Source organism: Bacillus rossius, chromosome 14, assembly GCF_032445375.1.
Source record: "Bacillus rossius redtenbacheri isolate Brsri chromosome 14, Brsri_v3, whole genome shotgun sequence".
Classification (NCBI taxonomy): Eukaryota; Metazoa; Arthropoda; class Insecta; order Phasmatodea; family Bacillidae; genus Bacillus; species Bacillus rossius.
In genome coordinates, this window is record NC_086341.1 from 25,656,370 (window position 1) to 25,681,871 (window position 25,502).

General features: G+C 37.3%; 1 protein-coding gene across 2 annotated transcripts in view; it reads left to right on the forward strand.

The window, feature by feature from the left end:
• Positions 1–25,502, forward strand: part of LOC134538733 (protein Wnt-6-like) — a 162,766-nt gene that overhangs the window by 115,770 nt on the left and 21,494 nt on the right. For both annotated transcript variants that reach the window (XM_063380192.1, XM_063380193.1), the window contains exon 2: positions 11,321–11,541. In XM_063380192.1, the coding sequence (XP_063236262.1) occupies positions 11,321–11,541 (221 nt within the window). The remainder of the gene's footprint in view (positions 1–11,320; positions 11,542–25,502) is intronic.

Below are 25,502 nucleotides of genomic sequence, written 5' to 3' on the forward strand. Positions count from 1 at the left end.
ATTAATCTTCTCTACTCACTTCTTACGGTCAGGGACTGGAAAACTACGGGTTTAATTTCTAGGATGGACTCCAAAATCAAATATGTACTCGGACAAATGCCCACGACCTCATTTGCTACTAATGTGTGAAAGCTGTTATCAAGTTTGCTTGTGATTCGATACTTCTTTTGCTGAAGGTTAATCATTAGCTCAGAGCTCTTTAAGATAAACTGTGGTCCAAGCAGAGGAGCAGCTAAGAGGTTGAAGAGTTTGGATTCTAACCTAACATGAAATGAATCAGTGAATTCAATGGTCTACACTTATGGTTTACATATTTTTTTAATTAGCATATAATAAGTAGTTATTCTTCATGGTACCACGGCAGTTTTATGTACGAACTCTACTGTCCTCATTGACCGAATGAACAAGGGAACAACCGAGAGAGAAACAGAGAGAGAGAGACAGATTGATAGAGACCCGAAAAATTCGCGATTTCAATGACCTGTAGGATATACTCCATGATCCTCTATGCACGCGGGAAAATGACATCTGCTCATTGGCTACTGACTCGAGGCACATGTTAACTGGGACGCTAGTGATTCGATACTTCTTTTGTTGAAGGTTTTTCATTGGCCGAGTGTCATTCAGATAAACTGTGGCCCAATCACTGATGCGGTAAAAAGGCAAACGTATTTTGGTTCTAGCCTATCACGAAATAAATCCGCTAATTTTTCCGGTCTTTACAGATGGAGAGACAGTAGTGCAAACGATATAACTTTCAACTCGTAATCCTTTTGGACCAGGACTCGAGTCCCATGCCCACTCTTTCCGTTTTCGGTTTTTTGCGGCATGGCTTACCCGATATCACTCGAGCAAATACTGGAGATGTTAACCCATTTCAGGCCACCGGCGATATCCTGGTCCGTTTAGTGATTTTCCATCAGTGTGACTAAAAATAAATAAATGAATGACTAAGTAAAGAGTTATTTTTTTCCGCCTATCAGATAGGCGAAGAAATGGGTAGATATCGCAGTCGTTCTAACTGTTAGAATCCCAGGAAATTTTCTACTTATTTTCGTTTCATGATCTTCAGACCTCAAAACCATCGTCAACTTAAAATTATCAAAGTCACTTTTTTATGGACACAACTGTCAATATTTAAAAAAAAAAAACTTTTTTTTTCTTCCGGTAATGCAGAATTATTTATTACCAAACCAACCGTTAGCTAATTACACATAGTGTCCAGCATTTACCAAAAGTTTCTAGAATGTTCTCTAAAGAAACACGAACATGGGAATCTATCACTGAGCCTGTAGGCTGAGCCAAAAGTTTTGTTTTATAACGCAGGGAAACACATTCGCTGATAAATGAACTCGTGTGTTAGTTCGGCCTTTGAATATATATACTGTATAGAAGTCGCCAGCCCAGGTAAAAATTTCTAATACGGTTTTGAGGTAGTTGGTTAATTCACCGCCGCAATCGCCACCATCTCTAGGGCATCGACTTGTGGTGGTCCCTAGCGGACAAGTCTCGAACTCTTCAAACACCCCTTCCCCCTCCCGTTGAACGACGTTGAGCTGCAGTGAATGATGGGTGAGGGGAGCGGGGAATGACAGCGGGCGACAGCGCTGCGCTCTAACGTGTAAATAACAACTAAGACGATACAGGGCGTTACGGCAGCGCACTGCAGCGGTGAAGTTCCCAAGCTGCTCATCATAAGCTTCTGAAAAACGTAGAGTAAATCCTATCCACTCGCGACTTCTATACAGTATATATATTCAAAGGTTCGGCCTTGCTGGGGGCCAGTGTCCCAAATATCGCCCCAGCCATCCTCATGCATGTTCGCCACGGAGGTAAATGCTGCAATGGCACGCATGTCCAGGGATGTTACCTTATTAGTGTTCTGTTAATAAAAATTGTAATTTTCATGGAAATCTTTTTACATCCCTACTTCTTCAACTGTAGGTTTATAAGCATTTAATAACTAAAAGACACCGAATATTAATAAAAAAAATATTTATATTAATAATATAGAATATGTTAAGTCTATTTGTTAATATTCAATTGCTTTATTTTTACATAAAGTGGTAGTTATTTTAAGAGGAGAAATGATTTATGGTGATTTAATTACGATGATTTCTTTAATTCCTTGATTAGCTATGAATATAATAGTGTTAAGAATTTATGTCTGACACAACAATAATAAAACTTCCTGTTACTTTTCTGGAAATAATTCTTTGTACTATTTAAGAACTTTAAAAGCACGTTCTGATTTAAAACTCTGACATAAGAGTGTGAAACGAGTTTGCCAACTGCGTGCAAATATAAATCTCTCAATATCGAGGCCAAAATTTGTGTTGCTACTGCGGTTGCGTGCGTCTTATATCAGAGTTTCTTTATGTTTTTGGATTGCATAACACAAAATCTGACCACTCGAATTTAACTTTTGACATCAACACAAAATGAGCCTGGCCTACACACTGTAATTTTTTTTGTAAATAGAATAGAAATAATCATGTAAAATTACATATATCTGTAATATTATACATTTACATGGAAACATTTGTATCACTACAAAATATCGTCCGCAGTAAGACTGGGTTCGGATTCGTACCCGCGCATTTATGCTTTGTGTTATCCCAATGCCTCCAATAGTTACTAGTAGTAGTATAGGAATGTATGTCCGGGGACTGGGTCCTGGGTGTGGATTGAAGATTGTTTACATTGTGACGTCACGGCGGCCATATTGGATGAGCGTAACGGGACACAGCGTAACGGAACAAGTAGATCACGGCGGCAATCTTGGATCCGCCATCTTTAAATCGAGCGCCCCACTCATTATGATGAAATTTTCGTCTCAGTCGACATATTGATTTTTTTATGTTCCACTGGAGGCCGCCATCTTAGATACCGTCGACTTTGTTTCAGCTGTTTGTTCCTAGATAGCGCCAGCGTCGCTCTTGACTTTTTTCTGTTCCACTGGAGGCCACCATCTTGGATACCGTCGCCTTTGCTTCTGGTGTTTGTTCCTAGATAGTACCAGTGGCGCTCTTGATTTTTTTCTGTTCCACTGGAGGCCGCCATCTTGGATCCCGTCGAATATTTTTCTGCTGTTTGTTCCTAGAGAGCGCCAGCGTTGCTCAGTCTCGTCACATAAGGTTGATGTTCCATTACCTACCATGGCTATTAAGGTCCTTATCGACATATTAATTTTTTTTTTATGAAAAATATATTGGAAGCGCTGTGATTCGAACCAGCGCAGCTCTGATCTCTAAGTTGGAAAACATACGCCTTTAACCGCTCGGCCATCGAGACATTTACCAAGACTGAAAATTAAATATGGTATATATAAAAATAACATGCATATTCGGACTTGTAATTTTTCTTAATTTAAGGTAATAATAGCACCACCTGTTCGAGACAGAACCACCATCTTGTAATAAGATGTAACTGTTACAAATATCGTTATGATCGCCATCTTGAAAATCCGTAATTTTTATGTTATAAAATCGGGAAAAATTTTAAAAATCATTAAAAAATTAATCAATCTAATTAAATAGTAAAACTCTTTAGAAACACCGTTTCACTTTTCGTTACGGCCGCCATTTTGAAAATCCGTAATTTTAATGCTAGAGATGCGGGAAAAGGTTCAAAATTCATGAAATCAATTAGCAATAAACATAATGATTGATTAGATCGACTAAGTTTCTTGGTTAGAAAACAGTAATAGCAAAAATAGAAAAAACAACAGATACTCCACAGAAGCCACCTACAGACTGATCTACCAAGGTACATATATCGTCAGCTGATATGACGTCATGTCCGCCATCTTGTCTTCATTCGCTGGAGACCACCATCTTGTTTTCATCCGCTAGAGTGTACTGATACCATGTTAGTTTAATTTTCTGGTCACCATAACCTTGTCCACAACTGCTGGCAATGAACTTTGACATTGACCTTGACCTTGACCTTTGACCTTGACCTTGAAATTTGACCTTCACCTTGAAATTTGACCTTTACCTTGAAATTAGACCTTTACCATGAAATTTGACTTTGACCTTGAAATTTGACCTTGACCTTGAAATGTGACTTTGTCCTTGTCGACCATCATGGATCCAACATTTTAAGTTCAGTACATGCTACCTGGAGCTACCACCTGCTGTAGTACACAATCTTGTGCGTGTACTCGTCTTATAGAGTACATTTCCATCTAGATAATTTAATTCCAACCCGCTACAGTGCAGTAAACATTCATTACCGAGGTGCCCCAGCCATCTTTAAATTTGGGCGCCATCTTGAAATCGTGTAATTATTTAGCTAGAAATTAGGGAAAAAATCCAAAATTCATCAAAAAAAAAACACTCATTAATTTACATATTGAATCACCGGATTCCTGCCCTCGATTCGATACTTGAACAGTGACAAGTGTAACTAAATATTAAATAAATTTATTATTCTGTTTTTCCATAACCTTTCGCGGAGTTTATAAATCATCCTCTCTTCAAAAATAAAACACAAGTCAATGTACGACAATGTTCGACGAATTAAATACGTTGCCGATAAGCCTAACATGAAAGTCTAGTTTTTCGATCATCTGAATAACCTCTAATCCGTTCATGTACAAAGCCATACATACATATAGACCAAGCGTCTTCGGACCGAGAGACCGGGTCATAATAAATGTCAGACGTATGGGCCAGTTATTTCCGAACCTCCCGACCTTCCTCATCGTCAGCTAATTATATTCAACTGAACCAACGGATCATGTTTTCTGCGCTTACAAGAGGACCAAGAATCCAATCAAAAAGGCAGCACCATCAACGAAAAGGCAGCACATTTGGAAGCACCGTAAACGAAAAGGCAGCACATTTGGAAGCACCGACAACGAAAAGGCAGCACATTTGGAAGCACCGACAACGAAAAGGCAAAAAGGAAGCACAAGTTACGAGAACTAAATCTTAGTTAGAAATCAGAATACAAGAAATAAAAACATTATATTTTTATAATTTAAATTATTGATTTTATTTCTTTTCATTATACAAATGCCAGTAAAACAAGCCATTATTGTATGTAGCCAGCTTTCCTCAGTTCTTCGAGTATGAAGGATATTTCTTTGATGCACGAATAGTTTCCTGCACAAAGCGAACCATGTAGAAGTCTTAGCCGGTCAACCAATATGTTCGGATCTTTCCATGATGTGTAATCATTCTCTTCTACCACCCTCTTCCTTGCACGTTTATAATAAATATTATGATCCCTGGTGTCTTCCGTTTTACCAACAACATCAGGGTAACTTCCATTTTTGAGACAGTGAACATCACAAGCTTGATCAGATTTATTTAATATATCACGTCGTTTCCATCGTTTCGGTCTCAGGACACCGCCACATTCTTCGATCTTGTCAGCTTTAGGTGCTTCATCACAGACTATGTCTTTGTCAACAGCCTCAGAGTCACTGTAACAATCGCCGTAGAAGGCATCGTCTTCACCCATATTACCGTAAGAATTCGATGTTGATAATGTCGAAGTGTCTTCACCGTCTTCATGCTTCCTTTTTAGGACTCCATAATTTTTACAAAGTAGAAAAGATCTACTTGAATTCGGCTGGAATATATGCTCACTTTTCACGTTAAGGATTCTTCCATTGTCTTCATTCTTCCATAAATCATCAACCTCCTTCAATTTAAGTTCTTTGTCGAGATCGGAAGAGCCAGGAAAATTATTGACGTAATGCAGATCACTCTTCCTTAGTCTAGTTGATTCATCGTTGTCCTCTAGCTTTTACGCAGGTTTGGCGTTACAAGTTCTGTCATGTATATTTAAGCTCTCTCTCCACGTAAACGACTTGCTACATCGAACACAACTTATCATATTGCGTAGAGGATTGCTACATACAATAATGGCTTGTTTTACTGGCATTTGTATAATAAAAAGAAATAAAATCAATAATTTAAATTATAAAAATTTAATGTTTTTATTTCTTGTATTCTGATTTCTAACTAAGATTTAGTTCTCGTAACTTGTGCTTCCCATTTGCCTTTTCGTTGTCGGTGCTTCCAAATGTGCTGCCTTTTCGTTGTCGGTGCTTCCAAATGTGCTGCCTTTTCGTTTACGGTGCTTCCAAATGTGCTGCCTTTTCGTTGTCGGTGCTTCCAAATGTGCTGCCTTTTCGTTTACGGTGCTTCCAAATGTGCTGCCTTTCCGTTGATGGTGCTGCCTTTTTGATTGGATTCTTGGTCCTCTTGTAAGCGCAGAAAACATGATCCGTTGGTTCAGTTGAATATAATTAGCTGACGATGAGGAAGATCGGGAGGTTCGGAAATAACTGGCCCATACGTCTGACATTTATTATGACCCGGTCTCTCGGTCCGAAGACGCTTGGTCTATATGTATTGCTTTGTACATGAACGGTTTAGAGGTTATTCAGATGATCGAAAAACTAGACTTTCATGTTAGGCTTATCGTCAACGTATTTAATTCGTCGAACATTGTTGTACATTGACTTGTATTTTATTTTTGAAGAGAGGATGATTTTTTAAACTCCGCGAAAGGTTATGGAAAAACAGAATAATAAATTTATTTAATATTTAGTTACACTTGTCACTGTTCAAGTATCGAATCAAGGGCAGGAATCCGGTGATTCAATATGTAAATTAATGAGTGTTTTTTTTTATGAATTTTGGATTTTTTCCCTAATTTCTAGCTAAATAATTACACGATTTCAAGATGGCGCCCAAATTTAAAGATGGCTGGGGCATCTCGGTAATGAATGTTTACTGCACTGTAGCGGGTTGGAATTAAATTATATAGATGGAAATGTACTCTATAAGACGAGTACACGCACAATATGGTGTACTCCAGCAGGTGGTAGCTCCAGGTAGCATGTACTGAACTTAAAATGTTGGATCCATGATGGTCGACAAGGACAAAGTCAATTTTCAAGGTCAAGGTCAAATTTCAAGGTCAAAGTCAAATTTCAAGGTAAAGGTCGAATTTCAAGCTCAAGGTAAAATTTGAAGGTCAAGGTCAAGGTCAAAGATCAAGGTCAATGTCAAAGTTCATTGCCAGCAGTTGAGGACAAGGGTATGGTGACCAGAAAATTATACTAACATAGTACCAATACATACTAGCGGACGAAAACAAGATGGTGGTCTCCAGCGAGTGAAGACAAGATGGCGGACATGACGTCATATCAGCTGACGATATATGTACCTTGGTAGATCAGTCTGTAGATGGCTTCTGTGGAGTATCTGTTGTTTTTTTAGTTTTTGCTCTTACTGGTTTCGAACCAAGGAACTTAGTCGATCTAATCAATCATTTAGTTTATTGCTAATTTATTTCATGAATTTTGAACTTTTTCCCGAATCTCTAGCATTAAAATTACGGCTTTTCAAGATGGCGGCCGTAAAGAAAAGTGAAACTGTGTTTTTTAAAGAATTTTACTATTTAATTAGATTGATTAATTTTTTAATGATTTTTAAAAATTTTCCCGATTTTACAACATAAAAATTACAGATTTTCAAGATGGCGACCATAACGATATTTGTAACAGTTACATCTTATTACAAGATGGTGGTTCTGTCTCGAACAGGTGGTGCTATTATTACTTTAAATTAAGAAAAATTACAAGTCCGAATATGCATGTTATTTTTATATATACCATATTTAATTTTCAGTCTGGTAAATGTCTCGATGGCCGAGCGGTTAAAGGCGTATGTTTTCCAACCTAGAGATCAGAGCTGCGCTGGTTCGAATCACAGCGCTTCCGATATATTTTTCATAAAAAAAAATTAATTTGTCGATAAGGACCTTAATAGCCATGGTAGGTAATGGAACATCGACCTTATGTGACGAGATTGAGCGACGCTGGCGCTCTCTAGGAACAAACAGCAGAAACATATTCGACGGGATCCAAGATGGTGGCCTCCAGTGGAACAGAAAAACATCAAGAGCGACGCTGGCGCTATCTAGGAACAACAGCTGAAACAAAGTCGACGGTATCCAAGATGGCGGCCTCCAGTGGAACAGAAAAATATCAATATGTCGACAGAGACGAAAATTTCATCATAATGAGTGGGGCGCTCGATTTAAAGATGGCGGATCCAAGATTGCCGCCGTGATATACTTGTTCCGTTACGCTGTGTCCCGTTACGCTGTGTCCCGTTACGCTGTGTCTCGTTACGCTCATCCAAGATGGCCGCCGTGACGTCACAATGTAAACATTCTTCAATCCACACCCAGGACCCAGTCCCCAGACATACATTCCTATACTACTACTAGTTATTTATAAACCATTCCCTGAATTGCTAGATTGCCAGTATTAACTGCTGACATAATAATGATTCAACAAAATAAAGCCAAATTTTTGAATATTAGATTATCTTTTCCATGGTTTAAAAAAATTATGTTTGAATGAAACGTCGATTAAAAAATTAAATCATCGCTAATTTTTGTAAGAAATACTCACCATGATATCAAAAAAGGTATTTCATAAATGCAAAAATAATGGTTTGTACAAATTAAGAGTATCTTTCTTTTAGTATTTCAAACTATTTCTTGGTAGCAGGTTTCTATCAGGAATCTTTTTCATAAGTACACAAAAAAATTGTGCACCTATTACAAATTACAAAATTATTTTATCTCAGGTAGGTTAATATTTGAACGTATTGCTACGGGAAGAACACACTCGACTAGAATTTTTAAGTAGTTTGACTAGAATGCACTGTATGAATGACAATATTTATTGCGGGAAATTAGCAGGGAAGATACCAGCGTAACACATTCGTAGTAGTTATAAAAAGTAGCAGCACCAAAACTCTATTTCAACAGAATATGGTACCTAAAACTAAATTTTTGTAATAATTTTTATGTGTTTCAGGAACAGTTTATTGGTAAATTTAACCCGGCTTGTATTACAAAACACGTGTTTCAGTCATATTTCTTTAGAGTTTTAAGGACTAAGGCGGTATTTTCTCAGATTATTTTGAATTATTAATTTCGTGTTTTTTATAATTAGTTTAATTTAATTCGTAATAAATATGTATCAAATTGCTTGTAAACAGTTTTATCAATTTAATAAGGGTGTATTTAATGGTTTTAAGATTTTAAAGGCTCGTTAATGTTTCTACTCACCACAAAATGAGATGATGTAATCACGTGGTGTAAATGTTTGATTTAATCGTTTATTTGCAGCCTGTGTCAAAAAATCTTAAGTTCAGAAATATTTAATAAATATTTAAAAATGTTTCTTTCTCAAATTGAAAAATTGAGGTTTTACATATTTTAAAACGAACCAAATTTTTATTATTGATTACCTACAACATACTTTCGCTCCTAAGAGTTACGACAAAACTGCATTTCAGTTAATTTATTTTTTACCAGTTCATGCTAGAATTGAAATACAAATTATTATGTAATGGTTACGAAACATTGTTTAATAATTATTTAATAATATCTTACAATTTAAGAGTAAGTAAAATCAGCAACGATTTACAAGCAAAATAATTTATGTAACTACCCCCTTAGTAAGGTTAACGTAAGTAAATAATTAAATTTATGAAACGTATCTTACACATTGTGTTCTGTGAACATGAACAATCTTATAGAAATCATCTCGGTGTATGGATCAGTTCTGCCTAAAGACTTGCAAAATTTTGTGTCAAATCTTTACAATGCATAATCAACCGCTGCTGTCGCATTTCACCTTCTCTTCGGAATGCACAAGGTTTTGTCAGCTCTTATTTATATATTTGTCATTTGCTTCTAGTCCATCAGTGTGTTTCATATAACTCATGACCCAATGACAAACGTCAGTTAAGTGTCAAAATATTTTAAAAATTACTCTGTTGCTATATAACAACGCGAATTGTGGATCTCTTTTTATATCCATATGCTTATAAATTTGGCTAAAAAAAAACGATTAAATATCAAAATATTTTTGACTAGAGAAATCGCGTAGGAATAAAGTGTGCTCGGAAAGGAACAACCATTACGGAGCATTACAAAGGTTACGACTACAAAATTATCATGGTCTGAAAAAAATCAGAGCGTTCAATTTTAACCGAATTTCCTAGAATCAGAAGGACTTATAATAAAAATATTTCTTTATAATTTTTTTTATGTATAAAGATTATTGCTTAGGAGAGTTATTAGCTTTAAACTTAACAAAGTAAATAACCAAAATTTCCTCGATGGCACGGGGTATGAAATAACTTATGAATTGAAACATATTTACAACCGGTTACAGATAGCAGCAGGAGTGTAAGATTTCAATTAATTTAAAAATCTTTTGTAAACGTTCACACACTTTTGCCAACTTTTGCATGCCCGTGGGCAGCCACTTGGTGATGGACCCGACGCTGGTGTGCAAGAGGACGTGTGCGTGTCTCTGCGCCACTGTACCAGAAGGGAGAGCCTGTACGCGCGTGCTCCTTGCATGCCCGTGGGCAGCCACTTGGTGATGGACCGGACGCTGGTGTGCAAGAGGACGTGTGCGTGTCTCTGCGCCACTGTACTAGAAGGGAGAGCCTGTACGCGCGTGCTCCTTGCATGCCCGTGGGCAGCCACTTGGTGATGGACCCGACGCTGGTGTGCAAGAGGACGTGTGCGTGTCTCTGCGCCACTGTACCAGAAGGGAGAGCCTGTACGCGCGTGCTCCTTGCATGCCCGTGGGCAGCCACTTGGTGATGGACCGGACGCTGGTGTGCAAGAGGACGTGTGCGTGTCTCTGCGCCACTGTACCAGAAGGGAGAGCCTGTACGCGCGTGCTCCTTGCATGCCCGTGGGCAGCCACGTGGTGATGGACCCGACGCTGGTGTGCAAGAGGACGTGTGCGTGTCTCTGCGCCACTGTACCAGAAGGGAGAGCCTGTACGCGCGTGCTCCTTGCATGCCCGTGGGCAGCCACTTGGTGATGGACCGGACGCTGGTGTGCAAGAGGACGTGTGCGTGTCTCTGCGCCACTGTACCAGAAGGGAGAGCCTGTACGCGCGTGCTCCTTGCATGCCCGTGGGCAGCCACTTGGTGATGGACCGGACGCTGGTGTGCAAGAGGACGTGTGCGTGTCTCTGCGCCACTGTACCAGAAGGGAGAGCCTGTACGCGCGTGCTCCTTGCATGCCCGTGGGCAGCCACTTGGTGATGGACCCGACGCTGGTGTGCAAGAGGACGTGTGCGTGTCTCTGTGCCACTGTACTAGAAGGGAGTGTCTGTACGCGCGTGCTCCTTGCATGCCCGTGGGCAGCCACGTGGTGATGGACCGGACGCTGGTGTGCAAGAGGACGTGTGCGTGTCTCTGCGCCACTGTACCAGAAGGGAGTGTCTGTACGCGCGTGCTCCTTGCAGGGCCGTGGGTAGCCACGTGGTGATGGACCCGACGCTGGTGTGCAAGAAGACGCGGCGGCTGCGCGGCCGGCTGGCCGACATCTGCAAGAAGGAGCCGGCGCTGCTGAAGGAGATCTCCAAGGGCGTGGCGCAGGGCAGCAAGGAGTGCCAGTACCAGTTCCGAAACCGCCGCTGGAACTGCACCAACGTGCGACGCAGCCTCAAGAAGGTGCTCATGAGAGGTACGGGTCTTCCTCGTCCTCATCTCTTGTCCGTAGATGACCTTTGGAAGGCGTTCGTCTTCGTTCCTGTCTGATCCCTGTTTCTCAACAACTTACTTGTGGGAGTTACTTTATGTAATCATCCCTAACTGATACTTGGAGACTCTCTCAAGAATGTCCTCATAAGAAGCACTGTCACATTCGTCCACATATTATGATCGTGGGGCTTCTTAAAAAATTGCTCTTGATAGATACTGGTCGTCTTCGCTTCTATCTTATGCCTTTATACGTACTCATGAAGGTGTTCATGAGAGGTACTGTCATCTTCGTCATCATCGTATGTTCGTATGGCTTCCGGTCGTAATCGTTCCTATCTGATGTCTTTAGACTCACTCATGAATGTGCCCATGGGTTTTCTCAAGAAGGTGCTCATGAGAGATACTGGTAATCTTTGTTCCTACATGATGCCTTTAGACTCACTCATGATGGTTCTTATGAGAGGTAATGTTGTCTTGGTCGTCATAATCGTATGTTCGTAGGCTTCCTCAAGAAGGTACCTATGAGTTATAGTGGTTATCTTCGTTCCTATCTGATGCCTTTTGACTCACTCATGAATGTGCTCATGAGAAGAACTGTTGTCTTCGTCTTCATTTTTTTGTTAAATAGGCTGTCTCTGGAAGATGTTCATGTAAGGTACCGATAAATTTTGCTGTTTCCGCATGACAGTGGCCTTCCTCAGGAAGCTGCCGATAAATGGTCCCTTTTAATGTGGTTTTCTTCCAAATGTTTCACTGTTATCTTAGACCATTCCACGTGACATTCTTACAGAATGTGTCCACTGTTCGCCATAATTTCCCTTCCGATATTCACATGGTTTTTCTCAAGAAGTTTCTCCTAGAAGGTACTGTCAACTAAAACCATCTACTGAGAAAGATCTTTGCAAATTTTGTGTGTATTATAAAGGCTGCCATCTTCGTAATTCATACAAATTGAGATGTATATTTATAAGTGCTTCTCTTTCAAGAAGGTACCAATTAAAGGCACTTTCCATCTTTATTATTGTTTTATGAGAGACTACAATCATCTTGGCCTCAGCAGTTTTTCTTAAATAGAGTGCCCATTCCTGTTTTTGTCTGGACTTTCCCTTCTAACATTCGAATAGAGTTCAAGGTGGTACTCATAAGAGGTTACCGCTATATACATCTTTCTCCTGTACTAAATAAAAGCTCTAATCGAAAATAAAGTTTTTTTTTTGCTGTCGTTAGAGACGTGCCAAAGAAGAATGCTGACGTATTAGGCAGCATCATATTTGCCTGTCTTAAATGTACACATTTTATTTCGTTCTCAAACTGATGCACATAAAATTATGCTTTCTCGGTGCTTGATTTTTTATTTATTTCAGATGTCCAACTGCAATATTAGCTCTTCTCACGAGGTTTTCTACGAGGAATTGTTTACTATTAGTTTTGTTGTTTTTGATCTTCATTTATATTCTCAAGATTTTCCTCAAAAATGTTATTTTTGAAGGGTGATTTATTTGCCTGATTTTCAAATCTTCACAACTTTCCTCAAACTTCCTTCAATAAGACACTCTTAAAATTTCTATATGTTTCTATATTTTTCTTATTTTGTTTTTTCTTAGGGAGACACAAGTTGAGAGTGCTGTGTTTTTTTGCCTTTTTTTCTATTGTGTACTGCCAGAAGGTATTCATGACAAGCAATGTCGTATCCGCACTTTTCACATGTGTTTTATTATGCTCTGAAACTATTGTCTATGGAAAGATACTGACTTCCAGGCACTTCTCTGGTACTTATTTTTTTAACAATATTCTCATATTTTCCTTTGTAATTTTTTTTCCTTCCGACTGCAAATGTTTTTTTTTTTGAAAGGCTGTTTATGAGTTGGTTCTGCCATTCCAAATAAGTTATCGTAAAATATTATGACAAATTTGGGCCTTATCGCGTGCTTTTCTTCGTGATGTTCCCTCGTAGATCTTATTGTACTACCCTTTTATTTCTCTATCTTACTTTATGACTTTCACAAAGAAATCACTCATTACTGTCACCTTTGTGGTCTAATTTTTTTTTCATGAAGTTGCTTTCTATTTGTCCTATCACCCTTGCCCTTTCTTCTTTGGATTTTATTTCTCAAGAAGTTTCCCAAAAGAGTTACGTACTGCCTGTTTGGTCTTTTGACAGACGGTAGTTCGTTTCCTTTTTTTTTTCGTTTTGTTTATTAGGATTTTTTTACTTAAATGTTTGTGTGCAGTATATTTATTCCAAAGTGTATTGTATTAAGATTTAAGTTAATGCGGGACATAACTGAGCATCTGAAGCCCGAGTTGGATTTGGCTGGCGTGTGTGATCGTGGATGTGATCGTGACATGTGTGGGTTGGCTATCATTTTATGTCGCAGGAGGATGGGGGGAGTGTGAGTGAGGGGAAATAAAGGGGCACAGAAGTTCTGTGATGTCAGCGGTGTGCGAGGATAATTTACTGCCCGCGGCCGGGTATTCGGCGATCAAGGCAGGAGCGAGTGGCTCCAGTGGTCAGTTCGCATCCCGCGGATAATTTGAACAGTTATATGAAGGTGGAGACTGGGGGATGGGAGCGCCCAGCAAAACAAAATGAAACACCCCAGAATGACGGTTCGTGGTGTAATGAATATTCGGAACAGAGTTGTTGAAGCATTTTCCGTAGTGGAACACGTGTTGAGACTAGTAGTAAGTTTAAATTAAAGCTGTACCAAACTGTGACCTTCTAGTAAAGCAATTCCTACCTGCGAAAAAAAAAAAATTTCTTTTTTTTTTTTTTTACATTTTGCTTTTGGGGATGATATATATATTACTTGGCTTTCACACGAACTAGTACATTGTTGGAAAAAATTGAATATATTCAATAACAGTATTTTTATCTTCTTTTTTTATAATTTTTCAAACACGCGTGAGTAAATTTGGGGCACATAATTTGGATGCTGAAATTTTTATAGTTTTGTAAAATCATTTAAACCAGTTGTGCTATTTGCGAAAACAATTCTACTGCTAGTACACAAGACTGCTGTTTTTGACAAATGTTAATGAAAAGTCAAATAAAAAAATAAACAGTACATTTAATCGACATACTTCGAGTCAAACAATGCCGATAGTAGGATCCAGTTATAATATCGCTCACACGATTCTGTGAATTCGGAAGCCAGTAAATGTGATTGACACACTATGTCGTACTACCTATATCACTAGTGGCCGCTCCACAGCTCTGTGCAGTACCACAGTAACTCTTCACTAGTTGAAACTGCTACTTTAACATAGCTACCTGTCAAACTTTAGCACGTTGCTATTCCAAAGCCAGTCTCATATTGTGTATGTTGCTGTGTGGTCCAGAAACTACTAAGTGACGCGTGAGAACAATTGGGAAATATAAAAATAAAATAGTCATGAAACTGTCCTTCCTCCAAAACATAACATCTCACAAGAGGAGGGCGCGACTTAAAAATTTACTTCGGCATGACATTCGGTGTATCGGTATACCATAAGGGTGTCCACCACTTAAATAATAAAGCGTACCTACTGGCCAGACAATCTCGAGAAAAAAGCTTTTGAAAAATTAAGAACAGTTTATATTATACTAATTATATTTGACTGTGACCAATGGCGCAGCGGCCTTGGTGGTAATGTACCTCCTTGCCGCCTAGACGTTCGAATTTTGATACTCGTTCACCGTCACTTTTTTATTAAATTCTATTATAATTGTTTAATAAATTTAATGTTTATTAATATAATATATTTAAATATTTTTATTTTTATTTATCAAAAAATTTTAATTATATATTGCTTAGTATCTAAATAATAGTAATAACTTAATTATAGTAATAATTTAATATTTGAATATATTATAATAATGGGAATAATAATAAATTGAAATTGAAATTCTAATGACCTGATCAATTGCGTTTCTATCAGTTTCTATGGTTATTGAAAAAAAAAAATTTAAAAGGTAAGGGAGTAACTTCTTTTACTTACCTAACCATTGTATATAACTTTTTACAGTTGAATAGTTCTTATTTGTCTTCAAACTTTGAATAAACGAGCCGGTTTATTCTTGAATGAATCATATTTTCCAACAGATCAACTTCAACAACAACTGTGCAAGATGCTAAAAAGAATTTTGTTTCCAAAGTTTTTATGGTAATTACCATCCATGTTCTCGTTTGTAAAACAAGCAATATTAATATATACATATTAATACAAATCTAACTTTTTTTTAAATTTTATAATCTCTATTTTTAACTATTATTATACAAATTATTATTTTATATTTGCAAAATTAATTATTACTGTAATTACAATATCAAGTGATATATAGTAAATATTATTTTTAACAAATAAAATAATTTATAGTTAAATAAATATTTGTAAACAGTAGATTTATTAAGATACAATTAATAATACAAATGTGACTGTCAACGAGAATTGAAACACGAGCGTCTGGGAGGCAAACAAGTACGTTATCACTTTTTTAAATATAGTTTACTAGCTGCAGTATGCGGCGTTGCCCGGGCTGAACACAGGGTGGAGGGGATATTTGTTTTATTTAAAAATCAGAAGTAAACAGTAATTGTCTTCTTAATTTGAACGTCAATAGTGCAAAATTTCATCGAGTGTTGTCCAAATACTGATTAAAGGAGTAGAAAATGGCGATGTGAAAGTTTGGGTGGTGAGGGGGAAGCGAGAAAAAAAAAGCGGTGTTTCAAAATCTCATTCATTCAATAACTGTTTGTTAAAATCAGATCTATTACATCTATTTTAGTATTATTCTCAGTTCTATCGTCACATGTGCCAAATTTAATCTAGGAGGGCCAAAATACTGCTTTGAGGGGTAGGAAATGGAAATGGGGATTGTTTTCCGTAATATCATGTTTTCAGTGAACTTATATTTCTTAAATTGGATGGTTACGATAAATAAATCTCTTTTTTTTTGTAAGTGAACATTCCAAACTGTCAGTTCGGGCTGAGCAGTCCATACTGTCAGTTCGGGCTGAGCAGTCCGAACTGGAAGCTGGACTGAAGGCACCGAACAGGCGTGCAGTCTTGGCACAGGTAACAACCCTCTATGAGACTCCAAGCTGGTGACGCGGTTACTTAAAGGGACTAGTATCCTCAACTGATTTGTTTCTATTGTTTCGTGTTATGCAAATGATTTAATAAAAAACTTTCGTAATAAAACCATATATGAATACTAGCTGCAGTACCCGGCGTTGCCCGGGCTAAACACATGGAGCTTTATTTTCTGTGAGTTAAAGCAAACTGGATAGCGCTATATACAGTATGTTGGACATAGAGAAGTGTCACACAATTACTGTTTGTATGTTTATGATCTATGATTTTTTGTTTAACCATGGCGATCGGTTATTTATTATTAATTATTAATTATTAAGACCATTAATCGAAATAAAAACCATCCTATCTCTCAAGTTGGAAAAAATTACACATAAATGCCAATTTTCATCGAAATCGGTTGACTTGGTGAAGAGTTCACTGGAAACAAACATCAGGACTCTGGATTTATATATATTAAGATTTATAAAATGTTTCTATTACTAAATAAAGTCTTATTTAGCGGTTTTTATGAACTTAGGCCAATTTTTACGACATACCTAACATGAAATGAAAGTATTAAATCACGTGGTACATAGTTTTGTATTAACCGTTTGTATGTTGGCTTCAACTTTTATTTAATTAATTTATTTAATGAATAATATAATAAAATAGATAAATACAAGGCGAAGGAAATATACGAACAGTTAATCCGAAACTGTATCCCCCATGATTTTATACTTTTATTACATGCTAGGACTGACAAAAAATTGCCCTGAAGTTCATAAAAAAAAATTAAATAAAAATTGTTTAGTACAAAAACCCCATTATTAATAATCAAATATTATATGATAAATATATTTAAATGTATGTGAAAAATGCACTAGATATTAGAAGACAATAAATTAATCATACTACCCCTTTCAGATTTATTTCTAAATTCAAAAACATATGGTTTCCAAAACTAAAAAAAAAAGTTTTTATTGTTGAATAAACTAATAAAAAAAATATTTCAAAATAAGTTTTTTTGTCTAACAGCCGAATAATAAACCACAACTCTGTATAACTAAAAGAGTGGGATCTCTTCTTTCATTTTCGTATTGACTATACGTTATCCTAAAATTTTCGTAATGACTATATCCTAAAATTTTCATAATGCCCTATAGGTTTACTAAAATTTTTGTAATGACAGTACCTATCCTAAAATTATTAATAGAAAATTTAAGACAAATTATATCCAGCACCCCATTACTAGTTTTAAGTTAATTATTGTTATTAAGTTTATGTAGGAATTTTCGTAGTGAGTATATCCTAAAATTTTCCAAATGACTATAACCTAAAATTACCGTATTGACTATACATCCTAAAATTAGAAAGAGACATTTAAGAAAAATGATATCAAGCACCTAATTACTATTAGAGGAGACCGGGGCTAGTTGCAACAGTTTTGGTGTTATTCCCTATAGAACTAACATATTGGATTTCTAGACAATAAGAAATACATAGTTATTATTTCACATCATAAGTCTACAACATACAAAAATATAGTGCACTTGAGAAATGAAGGGACTTAAGAAATTTAATCTTCGATTGAGTACTGCGATTGTTGCAACTTGCCCCACGGTTGGGGTAAGTTGCAACACAGCATGGGGCTAGTTGCAACACTTACTCCCAACAGTCAGAATCATCTGTTACACAGTTTATACACACATACAAAGGATCTTTACCAGCACATAACCAGTGAGCCCACTGTTACATTCAGTACATTGCACCCATTCTTCGCCACGTTTGTATCTGGCCATACACACCAAACACAGACTATCTTCGTCTTCTTCTTCAGAGCTCATTTCTTGAAACGCTACTTTGTTACAAACTCTTTTATTTTTGATAACTTTTCCTTTGGATTTTCCTTTTTCCCTGGGCACAGTCTTTTTGCTTGTTAACTTTGCTGATCTTATTTCTTGGGCTTCATTTTTTTCCTTTTATTTTAATTAGTGGCCCGCTTTTCTTCTTCAATAGCCGCCTTTTCTGGTGTGTCAGTGAGAATGGCAGTTCTTCTTCTCTTAAGGCGTCTGCCAGGGTTTTCATTTCTCTTGGGTGCTTTTGGAAATGGACGTACAGTTTCTGGACTAAACCCCTTTGTACTTGGACCTGAAGCATCATTTTGATCTAAAGGTATTTGTTGATCCATACTCTTATGTCCAACCCCATTAGCAGCTTTCTCTTCAATTTGGACAAAACCTCCGAGAACATTGGCATCGCTTACATCAATAGGCCTATTGTATTCAACTGTTACCTCACGACTGGAAACTTCATCATTTTGCATTGTTTGGGGGTCTCCACATGGCATCGGCCTATCTGTTACGAATGCTGAAGCAAAGTCGTCACCGGAAAATGTGTCAGTGTTAAGTGGTGAAATGCCTGTTTTCTGGAATCCAGCAGTTATATTAGCTGGTGTCATCGAATGCAGAAAAGCTTCTTTCACAATTTCTGGCAGGTGAAATATTGTGATGGTTCGTCCTGGATTAGTTTTTAGCCAAGCATTGATGCCAGTCTCACACCGTTTCTTGAATGGGCCATAGACTGACACATCTAAGGGCTGAAGGCTATGTGAACAATGAGGCGGAAATGATAACAGGATAACGCCACTTGCTTTGCATAGGTCCAAAACAGGACAGCTGATGTGTGAAGAATGGTTATCCAAAAGCAAGAGTACAGGATTGGTAAGCGATGAAGATTTATGGTCAATGAAATGCTTAATGAATGTCAGAAAGGTTTCCTTAGTTTGCCAGCCAGATTTAGTCGCTGTTCCAATGCATCCTACTGGGCCGTCGCGTACGAAATGGTCTCTAAACTTTTTACGAGGAAATATAAACATAGGCGGTAAGGCATTTCCAATTGCGCTTACCGCAACAGTTACTGTAATAATTTCACCTCTTTCTGCAGACGTTACATATCCCACTTGCTTCATTCCTTTTATTGCTATTATTTTGCCTGGCTTCATAACGGTGCTAACCCCAGTCTCGTCCACATTAAATATACGCGATGGCGGGATTTCATCGCGACTAAGCACGTCTGAAAGTTTTCCATAGAATGTTTTTACATTTGTCTCATTAAATGAAGTGCATCTTGCCAATCTTGTACATTCAGCTTGTCTGATGGAAAGTTCTGGGTTGCGCGCCATGAAAGCAGTAAACCAGTCTGGACCAGCACATTTATTTGATTCCCACGAATCAGGGACATTTATACCGAACGAAACACCACACTCATACGCAAGTTTACGCACATCGCTTGGTGTAAGACCAAACATGATTTGCGAACTTCGCTTGAGGTATTCCGACAACCGGCATTCTTGTTCTGCCGTAAAAACACGACGCGGTTGCTGGTAACCAGTGCTAACAGCGATTTCGGAAGACTTCTTGTTTTTAAGTTTCTGTATATATCGTGACAAAGTTGAATAGTGTATTTTGTATTCCTTCGCAATTTTTCGGACAGAGTACTCACGTAAGTCAGGATTCTCTATGACGAGTTTGGCTGCTCTCTCCAATATATCTGGCGGAGTTTTCCCTCTTTCAGTTTTCCTCTTATATTTCCGCATTTTCACTGAAACATAAAGAAATTACGTAGATTATTTTCGGGCCTTTATCACACTTTTTACAATGTAGGCTAATACCTACTCGTTATCTAATAACAATAAGACGGGTGAGACCATTACTAAAAATAAATACATTTATTTGATAATAATAAGTTAAAATTACACCGCGATAATTTATAAATAATACGATACCCCCAGTGACGTTTCGTAATCAGGTACGAGAATATTAAAAGTTAAAATAACAGTATTTCCATGTGCATGGGGCAAGTTGCAACACAGTTGGGGTAAGTTGCAACAGTCTGTTGCAACATGCCCCAACACAACTCTTGCCTGTTTAAATGAAAATCTCCATCCCCACATTCATAGAAACATAATCACTATATAATACAAATAAATATTAAAGATTAAACAGTTTATAACCATAAAGATGATTGTTCTTACCTGCAGTCACGAAAAACTATAACAAATATTCTTGAACACGACACAAATTACTTTTGGGTACGAAAACAGGTTATTTCTCTCTGCGCGCCGAACCGGTTTGCTGACGCGTCCTGGTGTTTGACACACAATGGCTGCATCTTAGTTCCATTCTCCCTCAGACTGGCGCCACTCTCGCGCTGGAATGTGCGTTAATATAAGCGGTGTTGCAACCTACCTACCCCTGTTGCAACTAGCCCCGGTCTCCCCTATTTAATTTAATATTGTTATTGAATTCAAACATTCATTTACATAATGACTACATCCTAAAAATAGTGAGTTCTAGGTAAAATGAAAGCCTTTGACCGTCTTTCAAGTATACGAATACAGGCTCGAAACTACATACACATTAAAACTGCGCACGGGGTTTTCCTAAAATCAGCCTCCAAGGTGGGTTACGGCTGCCTTAAAGATTTTAGGGCTTTAACACCTCCCCTGGCATATTTTCAACCATAACCCAACTTATTCGATCGGAAACACTCCAAACAAAAAAAAAGAATACAGTTATTAAATTTTCTAAATTAAGTGTCATTACCCCTCCCCCAATCTAAATCTAAAAAAATATATATTTTTAAAATTTCTGAATGAAGTTGATTTAAATCAATCTTCTCCATGAAAATATTCCTTTAAAGAACAACACAATTATGACATACAACTTTGTCTCTGAATAATTACTTGTTTAGTGGAACAAACCTTTTATAAACAACTAGATATTTTTATATTATGAATTTATTTAAATCATGATGAAAAACCATGAAGTAGCAGAAAAAAATTAAGTTTTCACAGTATATAACATTCCAGCCCTGGTTTAGTGATGGAATATAATTTTGTCAAATGCACCATATTTTTTTAAAAAAAAAATGGAATTAGTACTCGCCTACAACTATTTTACCTAGCGAGATAAAATAAAAAAATAAATTGTCTTGTCCAGCTCCACGAAATTTGTCAATTCTTGGCATCATCTAAGAGGGAGTGTCAATAGCTCAGCGTGAAACGGCAGCTGGGAAATAGGCATCATTAACTGAGACATCCTGCGGGGTTTATTGGCCCCCTAGACTGTGGGACAGAGAAGTGTTTGTCTAGCTGGAGGGGTGAAGGGGGGGGGGGTGGTCGAAGAGGGGTTTTTAAGTGAACGCGTGGGACCACACAGGTGTGGGTGATAAACAGCGATAAACTGTTTGTGTTGGTGACGACAGGTGAGGTTCTAGGTCCACAGAGGTAACAGAGGTTGGTGAGGAATGGTAGGGAGGGAGGAAGGGAGATAGAAAAAAAGGAGGCTGGTTTTCGCTACCTGCACACCACAGGGGAAAACAGCGCGTTGAAAAGGTACCGAGATGGTATCCGGCTTCCTAAGTTATAGCGCAGAGAGAAGAGATACCCCCTGCTCACCACCACACTGCCAAAGGAGGTTTTTAACGTTTTTCCTCCCCTCCCGCGGAGGTACAAAAGTCATAAATTAGCTAACTACTTCATCGCGTGTTCTTATCTGGCCACAACCACCCCTGTCAGACTCAAGGGAAGGCTGCGACTTCGCAGTGGAAAAATAATAAACGACTCAGAAATGCGTGGTGTCGGAATTATCTTTTTTGGTGGGACGTTTTGGTGGAGGGGAGTGGTGCACGCCTTAAGAATATGTAAGTTTCTAGCGAGACCTGAGCTTTAACGTCCCAGATTTATAGCTTCGTCCGCGAGAGATATCTGTGTTTTCCATCACCCATCCTAAGTATGTTTCTTACTCCGCGTAAAATATCAATTTAAATTGTTGTTGATATTATTCAACGTGTGTATATTTACGTTTGCCCATGAACACAAACAATAAATAAATAAATTCAACTCACTTACATACATGAAACATTGTATTAACGTAAAGTACACAACGTAAAATGATGATAGTTAAAAGAATAATTTGTGTCACTTATTTTATTCTTGCAATCAATACATCCAAGCCTATAAGATATAAAATAATCATCTTAAAAAAGTATATACTAACATAGTCTATTTAACATGTTAAGTAGGAACCTGACGTATCCATTACCATGGTGTGACTTGAAAATTGTTTTTACGTAGTTTTTTTTTTGTTTCATGGTCCATAAACCCAAAAACCATCTTCATCTAAAAAGTTGAAATATATATAAATTTAAATATCTATATATTTATATAGATTTATATGTGTATGTAGGTATAGAATATCCCATAATTCAAGATCAATCCTAGAAAAGTTGAAAGGCCAATTAATTACAGTTCTGAATAAAAATACAAAATTCAAATGGCGTCGTAGTTGTCAAGTTATAGGCATTTTTTCTAACGTTTTGAAATCCCCACCCTGCAATAAATTATCAGAAATATACTTGTAATTTTGTGTCAGAGTTTCATATTGTTAATTTATTTGCAACATGGAAATTACTGAATTTTCTCGTTACCGAAGTTATGTTTACACATCACTGACGATTACTGAAAGACTCGCTCACTTTTTTTAATTACTGGTTTACTTTATGTTTTATTACCGAGTGAGGTGACATGATTGCGAAACAAAGCACAAAGGTATAGATCCACGTGCGGTCTTTCTGACTTCGGTTTATCATCATTTTTTCAAGAAGCACTCCAAGTAATGTCTTGCAAACTATCCTGTCTCTTGAGGTTGAGCCGTGACGAACTAGCAAGCTTTAGAGACGTATGCATTCTGCGCTTCTTCCAGCCCCTTCAGGGTTGAGACATCGATCTGACCAGTTGATTTCAACCCTGAAGATGCCTGCTGCAATTCAGAGCGAAACGTCGGCGCAATCCACCAGTTCGAGGCGGCTCAACCATGAAATTCAAGATATTTTATTACTTTTAAATATAAATAACAAAGAAAATTACTGGAACTGAATAATTACTTCCGGTATTACACATAAACTGGTAAAATAATTATTTTAAAAATACATGACCTAGGCCTAGCATACAATATGTTTCTTATTTTAAACCAATGTATTTATAAGAAACACACCGCCACTTTATTTACTTAAGCCATTACCGGAAAAATTAGCGGATTAATTTCGTGTTATGCAATAATCCCAACACATGTACCTTTAAATTGCTCCTGTGATTGGCTTACAGTTTATCTGAAGGACTCTTGAGCCAATGAAAAACCTTCAAACAATGAAGTGTCGAATCGTAAGCATCCCAGTTGACCATTCTCACCGGTCAGTAGCCAATGGGCAGGTGTCATTTGTCCGAGTATTTATGAGGATTGTGATTCCACCCTAGAGGTTCTTGAAACCTAGGATTTTCCTTATCCCTAGTAATGAACAGCGTGCCTAATTAAAATGACGATAGTATTAATATCATCGGGTTATTTATCAACTCATTTCTGTTGTAACTGATATGTGTATATTTGCAAAAAATATATATTGATATATATATTGATATATATATATGTATTGATATATATACCGTTTATATTTCTTTATTTAACTCCAACTATAATCTTTATAATATAAAAGTATAACTAAACTACACTGTTAGCTTAGGGCATACAAGATACGCATTCATGGGAAATGAATTGTTTTTGCAACGCTGGCGTATTTTAAAGTAGCGAAAAGAATTTTATTTACTGAACTGTGGTCTAAAACCAGTCACAGCAGTATTTTGCGTAATCTCACCACGCATCTGCGTTGTAAAATCACAACTTTGTCACGAAAAACAGTGGTTTTAAAATATTAATTTTCGGTTACTGTGATATATGTATAAGCCATAGGGATCTTGAGATTTAAGTGGTGGATTATGTTTATTTTTTTGTCAGTAGGAAAATTATGCAACATCACAACAGCAAAAAAAATGTGTAAGTACACGATTGATTGTAACAACCATCCAGTGACTATTCGAACATGGCCAAGAAAAATACGAAATTTTGAACTCAGATAATTTTTTTACGTTCCCTTTGATCTCGTGATCTCGTCTTAATACTCTTGACGTACTCTTTAGTCTGTTTCACGCTTAGATTTCAGAACAGAGTCAATTGCAAATGCTGTTGTTAGAATGGTACTACCCAGGATGTTAAAATTAAATGTCTTATTTTGTATACCATTGTTAATCATAATTATTATGAATAATAAGCGTCAATTAATTACGATATTTATTGAATTTTCTTAGACCTTAAAAGAGTCTACTGATTAAAGTCGTCATTCTGACAGAAAAAAATAAGTAAATGCTGAACACCAATTATTATTTTACAGGAGAAACTATTTGTAACAGTCAGTCACTTCTGATAAAAATACATTCCATGTGTAGATAATGCTGAAAAGAGGCAAACTTTTAATAAAATAGATTTATAAACACATGTTTGCAAAACCTGTTGAAACCACGTCTTTCAATTACATCTCCAGAGAAACTTTAAAAAAAAAAAGGGAAGTATTTAAAGATGCTCTTGATGAAATACACCAATAAAATGTATTTGCACAATTCTCATTCCAAATATTACCTTATAAAATACAATTATTTTCTGATTTTTCATCACATTAAAACGTCGCGTCTGAAACTTTTGCACTCTATGGTGTGCATCTGACAACACAGCGCACCGAAACAAGGACAGCGCCGATAGCAGAAATCTTGAATTGTAAAGAGAAAGTAATAACCCATTTAAACGCGCACGGCAATCTAATGGTAGACATGGTATACCACGTGTCATACACGTTCTAGCGGGATGGAGGTGTTTTATTATTCCTGAGAAGCACAGATGTCGTTTACGACCGGCAAGTCACGATGCAAAACAATGCAGGGTGTATTTTTTTTTAATCTGTGCCCCACGTGTGTTCCCATAAACAGTTACCGTTATGTAC